General features: G+C 34.8%; 1 protein-coding gene across 2 annotated transcripts in view; it reads left to right on the plus strand.

Moving 5' to 3' along the window:
* The window catches only part of ZNF507 (zinc finger protein 507), a 41,129-nt gene extending 39,724 nt beyond the window's left edge, over window positions 1-1,405 (plus strand). For both annotated transcript variants that reach the window (XM_026652848.2, XM_026652849.2), the window contains one exon: window positions 79-1,405. In XM_026652848.2, the coding sequence (XP_026508633.1) occupies window positions 79-445 (367 nt within the window). In that variant the 3' untranslated portion in view covers window positions 446-1,405. The remainder of the gene's footprint in view (window positions 1-78) is intronic.
* The last annotated feature ends 5,380 nt before the right edge of the window (window positions 1,406-6,785 follow it).

A 6,785-nucleotide genomic window follows, 5' to 3' on the forward strand; every position in this document is an offset into this window, starting at 1 on the left:
TAAACTACAATCTGCAAATTTAAACAACAAAAAAATATGATGACTTTTTAAAAAAAACTTTGTTTGTTTATTTTTTAGGTTTCAAGGGCAGCTACCTGGAAAGACTCTATTAGAAAGCACTGATGAAAGTTTAGTACCTGTTCTAGGGAGTTCAGAGAACTTGGTGTCATTTTCAGAGTCCATTAATCAGACTACTAATGAAATTTCAGGTTCCAATGAAAATCAAAAACTTAATCCAACAATTAATACCTCATGCAATTTAGAAAAGAACTCCAGTCAGCCCCACCTTGGTACAGAATACTGTGTTCTACTCTTCTGCTGTTGTATTTGTGGGTTTGAGTCCACCAGCAAAGAAAATCTGTTGGATCATATGAAAGAACATGAAGGTGAAATCATAAACATAATTCTAAATAAGGACCACAATCCAACTCAGAACTCCAACTAGATCAAACTATCAGCTAAAAAGAAGAGGATTTCCTAAAATGGGTTTTTTCTATCTTTGCTAATGTTGCCTGAGATACTTGCTCAAGAGAGGAAATGCAAGTAAAATGTACTGATTTCCCAAGCTGAGTCTTTGTTGCAATTACAGACATAATTTAATTAGCTAAAACCATTAAATACTCCATTTTGGGGAAACTGTGGAATGATCCATCTAACCCTTTATCCTTCCCTGTGATGCCAAGAGTCTGGATTTCTCAATGCCTAGTGTTAATCCAAAGTGCATTAGCACAATAAGAAATTCAAACTCAGCAGCTAAACAAGGTATTAGCTCAATTCAAAAGGCTTTTTTTTTTTTTTTTGCCTTGAAAGTATTTAGTTAAGGGTGTCAAACTCATTTCAGACAAATATTGTTTTTCCTTCAATGCAAAGGACAGTAGGCCAGATACGGGTTATGAATTAATGCTCACCTAAAATTTACTGTTTAATTCTGAGGGGTAGATGGTGAGGGGGGTGCTCCTGATTTATTTTTAAGGCCTTACTCTTCCCAGCTTAACAATTGTTTTCTGAATAAGCAGTACTGGATGGTATTCCTTCTGTCACTAATAGGAAGTGCTGATTCAAGGCAGGAGAAGCTGAGTGGCCTGAAGGCAGTAGGTATCTTGCCAATTATTTGGCTAGATCCTAAGTAAATACAAGATCTTATTTTAGACATGTTAAATTCATATGTAAACATGACCCATTGTTTAACGTCTCTCTTTAAAATATTCAGCCAAACCTCTAAAAGCAATGGGATCATGATATAAATTGGCATTTTAACTAGTGACTTTTTCATGTCAGTACATAATGAGTGCCATAATCTTGGGGTGGGAACAGGCAATCACCAGAAATCTAATTGACAAAGGGCCAGATTTTTCAAGGTATTTAGGCCCTAAAGATGTAGATAGGCACCTAGTGGGATTTTCAAAAGCGCTCGGTGCATAGCCACTTTTGAAAATTGCACTAGGTGCCTACCTACATCTTTAAGTGCCTAAATACCTAGAAAAGTCTGGCTCTAACACTGTCTGTTGAAATAATTACTCAAAAGGTATGCTAATCTTTTCTCATAAAATGCTTCAAATTTCACAATAAGAGAATTCAGCAAAAATAATTTCTAAGTAAAAATTGACCTGCTTTGTGGAAACAACCTTTTCTCCATTGCACCAAAATAGAAAGGAACAGGATCTATGATGGTTAGTAGAGTAAACATTACTGATGCATGTGATAAGGATTCACAAAGGGAACTTGATAATTGCGGTGTTTTATTTTTAAAGCAACCCTTAGAAATTTCTCCCTTTTTAAAACCATTTTGCTTCTAACATTATAATGCTGATCTTTCATGTAGTTTAAATGACCTACATCAGTTTATATATCGATGGGAATTTCAGTATGCAGGCTAATTCCCAGGGAATTCTGCCAAAATCACTTGTAAAGTTGGCCCCTAAAATTGTGTTTTAGTATATGCTTGCTACAAAAAAAAAGTGTAACATTTGAAAAGGAGCCCTTTAGCAGTCAGATTAAAACATTCTGATGAAGTTTGAAACATTCAATTCTGGTTTAAAGGTAGCTTCAAAACTGTAATTGCACTGAAGCATGCCCAGTTCTTGGCATCTCAGTTCAGTTATGCCTGGGTTAGTTGCTCATTTGTTAAAAATGGGTAGTACACTATAGTTTTAAAGAGTGATGCAGAACATTTTTTGTATTTATTACCTATTTATACATTTTTTAGCAGAAATAAGCTACAACTATATAAATCTGAAAAGCTGGTGTATGAGTAGTGTACAGTCTTCATGGTGCTATTTCTGTGTTAATTTTTTAAGTTCTCCTGCGGACAGTGAAGCTGGTCAAACAGGAAAGAAAAAGAGGATAGCTTTTTGTATACAACTTTAATTTTAAGAAGCAACCCAGGGTATAAAGGCTGTATAAAGGGCAGAGTTGTATTTCAAGCTGTACTGGTGATCTTTTAAAGTGGGTTTGTTTTTAAACATTTTGAACTTTTTCTATCTTTAAGTAGTCCTATTAATTTGGCTATAAATTAGGTTAGATGTACAAAAGTTATTTTAAAAATTGGTAAAGATCTATCATCATACAGCCCATTACACTAATAGGTTTGACCTATCCACGAACTAAACATAGTACATTTCACATGTTTTAAATAAAAATGTAAAGTAACTTCTGTATGTTTTACATTTTTTTTACTAAAAATAGAATATACAAGGGCCAACCAGATGGGAACTTTTCATATTCATACAGGCTAATTTGACACTTTAAAAACATGATTATAATGAACAATTTCAATCAGAGGTGGAAAATATTTAATTAGGGTACTGGTGTTGTCTTAGTGACCAGTGTTGACACCAATATTGTATCCTTCATATAGAATTCTGGTGTGTTTAAAAAACAGGAAATGATTGGGCACATTTTTAATATCTGAGATCATAGAGCACATTCTAACATTCCGGCTCCTGTATTTATAGATCCCATTTATTGCAGTCATTTGAAAATCTGGTAAATATAAAAATATCAGAGAGGCCACAGTAATTTGAATTTTAAATTCCTATTTTAAAAACTCATGGAAACTACAGTGTGCCTTGACCTTAACTTAATTTTCCCATAATGGATCATGCATTTTAAAGTTGTTACACTAATGGAAATATGTGAAGAACTTGGAGGCATGAGCTAGAAGAAAGATGGCAGGAAGCCCAGATTTACAAAGTCAAACTTTTTATTAGTCATGTTTTTTCTGGGTGCAGTGTTACAATATAATGCACCAAGACCCATTGTAATATATTGGAACTACTAACCAAAGTATAGGTATTTACAGCGTGTTCTTTACCATCTCATTAATTGTGCGAGTAATCTTTGGTTAACCATATGTTGTTCTAAAGCAGTAGAAGGGGGTGGGAGGGCCTTCTAAAAACTGACTAGGATAAATACTACAACTGCCAAGAAATAATTACTTGCTAGCCTGCAGAAAATAAACAATCTTCATAAGAAAATTCCTTATTGATTGTCCCCGTGCTGCCATCGATTCACATTCAAAATTCCCCCTTGACTTTAACAGAAGCGATGAATGTGGAATGATTACAGAATCAGTTCCTGAAAGCAAGTATTCTGATCACGATACCTGCTTTGTAAAGTGTTGTGTGATTAGTTTGTTTGCATGTTTTGGGTTTGTTTTAACAGCACTTTTTAGGGTTACACCATTTCAATCTTCCCATTCCTTTGAGAATTTACAAATATTTTGGGATGCTACTGGCACATAGAACTATCAAATTATTAGTTTTTCTTTCAACTCTGCTCTAAGCAGATTTTATTCAGTGATATGGACTATAACTTAAAGCCTTTGTTCTAGATACCTACAATTCTGTTATGGAGGAAATTCCCATTTTCTACTCATGAAATAGCTGGGGATCTATAATCTTCCATTGTAGCTTTCTACTTTGTACTTGGCCTAGAAAGAGAGAGTGGGATTCAGCCAGAGTTACTGTATTCTCCTGTCCCAAGCACTTATTTAATCATTAAAATAAAAATTAAAAAAATGTACAGTGGGTGCTCAAAGTATTGATGAATAGAATATATTTAATAGAAATTTACATTTGCGTTTGATATTCATGGACATGAGTACATGTATTTTTTTAAGAAAAGGTATTGTAACACTATGGCACTGCTTTTTATAGCCAAAGTATAAAAAAATTTAGAAGACTGACGTAAAGACTGCAGTTACTTTTGACACTGTATCTTATTAAAATAGGATGAATTGCATTTTATAAAACTATCCAGCACATTAAGCTGCATGCCTTAAACTCTCTGTAGGATTGTGTTCCTGATAGAACAGATTGTCTATTTGGAACTATGAAGCAAGTCTGTAGTACTACTTTAACTACCTTCTGAAATACTGTACGTTAGAATAATTTATTTTGCTTTACAGGAGTTTGTCATGTATTGACTTTAATATTGTATTTTGGTAATAAACTTTTTTGTTAAACACTTCTTAGTGTTCTGCTTTTATTTGTACAGAATGAGACAAATATTTAACATGGGGAAGTAAATACTGAGCCAATACTTGGTAAGGTGGAAGAAAACTACACCTTTTGAAATGGGTGTGCAAATCCAATCTGAGCACCCAGGCAGAGATCATGCTTTATATAAGCAGAATGCCTTTCTTCTGTACGGGCACACAAAGCCATAATCTAAACATTAACACATTAAAAACAAAAATATGACTCTCCATTCTAAAATGCAGGATTTAACAATCCAGGGGGGAAAATTCACAGAAATTATATGAATATCAAATTATGTGGAAAACATTTATTAAACTTGAACTAAAGTTTAACTTCCATTTTTTATACACAGTGCACTAATAAAACATAGCAGAACTAGGTCTGCATATAGGGATGAAGGAAAACTTTAATAAAATGGAGGCATTACTAATAATGAGACTTAATATCAGATAATCTAACTGGAACACAATAAGCTACTGTATACTTGATCCTTAGAATATGAACAAATGTTGCACCTTCTATACTGAAGGGTATGTGAGTATAAAACAACTTCACAGTATGCAGTACAGAAAAGAGACTTGCAGGTAATTCCAGTTTAAGCTGGTCTTTGTGCAGAGCTGTTGATTAAAATGGTAGAGCTGAAAGATCAAAATTACTTGTTTTCACAATTTCTTCCAAAATGATGTAATGAACAACAAATAAAGGCAGTCAGAAAATTGCTTCCTTAATACTAGCCTAGGTTTTGATTTGTTGTAATCAAAATTAACTTAAAGAATTGAATTGTCCAAAATGTAATTTTCAGAAACAAATCTAAGATATTAATCTTTAGTTTTACTATGTATTTAGGTGCCCTAGAATATTAGATCTCTATTCCGAAGGTAATGTTGGCTAACTGATTTCAAAACTTTACAGTAAGTTATTTCAGCAAATGTACATAGAGTAATAATTCTCAGATGTAATTCTCCAGTGGGCACATAGCCTGCACAGCAGCCACTAGTGGGGAGGGACAGCGAAGGAGAGTAGTTTAGCATGATGTTTTCTAGTTACGTATATAGTCCCTGGGAATCAGCTGGCGCAAGGCAGAACAGCTCCAGGTTGCTCTATTTTGTGCCAGGTCTGAGACAGAGAATCCAGGAGCCGTTATTTGTTCCTTGACAGTCCCCAGCTCTGTTGATGAAACAATATCTGTTTTGGTTAAAAGTTAAGGTGCTTTTTTTTTCTTAGACTGTGAGACAATCAGTATGCATTTACATTTTCCTCACTGCTTAACCTACAATTTGCTATCTGAATACCCAAAACATATGTGCTAATATTCCAAGGTGATGGCTATAACTGATTGTTTTAGTTAATCTGAAAGGCTTTAATATGACTTTAGTACATGTCCTTAGATGCATGGATGATTTTGTAAGGGTATTATGTTTTGCCATTATACAATTTTAAATTGTTCACAGTTGGGACACTATTGTGTTTTGCACTGCATTAATGGATCAGAAGTGTTAGTGGAAATTGTGCTGCTAGAGATCATCCAATATTCTCCCAGAGATGGGAGATCTTGATGTTTTTACAAATAGCTGCCTTTAAGTTACTGGTAAAGATCAGCAAACTACTGATCATAAAAATGTAGGGCTGGAAGGTACTGCTAGAGGTCATGCAGTCCATTCTCTCCCCCCCTGTTCCCAACCCTCACACATTGAGGCAGGAACAAGTATACCTATACCATCCTTGATAGATAGATGTTAGTCTAACCTGTTCTTAAAAACTCCAATAATGGGGATTCCACAACCTATTCCAATACTTTAACTATCCTTATAGTTATCTTAGATATTAGGAAAAACTTTGTCTCCTTTGTAGCAAATTCCTGTCCTGCCTTCAGGGGACATGGAGAACAATTGATCACCATCTTCTTTATAACAGCCCTTTATAACACACTGAAGTCTTATCAGGTCCTCCCTTGATCTTCTTTTCTCAAGACTAAACAAACATGCCCAGTTTTGTTAACCTTTCCTCATAGGTCAGGTTTTCTAAATCTTTCATCATTTTTGATGCTGTCCTCTGGACTCTCTCCAGTTTATCCACATCTTTTTTTAGGCCATGTCTACACTATAAACTTACATCAGAATAACTAAGTCACTCAGGGGTGTGAAAAATCCCCACCTATTCCAATATAGTGTTGTCTACATCAGGGGTTATGTCGACAGGAGGTGGATTAGCTACGTCAATGGGAGAAGCTCTCCTGTCAGCATTGTATCATTTTCACTGAAGTGCTACAGCAGCGCAGCTGCACCACAACAGCGTTGTAAGTGT

Source organism: Terrapene carolina, unplaced genomic scaffold, assembly GCF_002925995.2.
Source record: "Terrapene carolina triunguis isolate 2854851 unplaced genomic scaffold, T_m_triunguis-2.0 Scaffold130, whole genome shotgun sequence".
In the NCBI taxonomy this organism is placed as follows: Eukaryota; Metazoa; Chordata; order Testudines; family Emydidae; genus Terrapene; species Terrapene triunguis.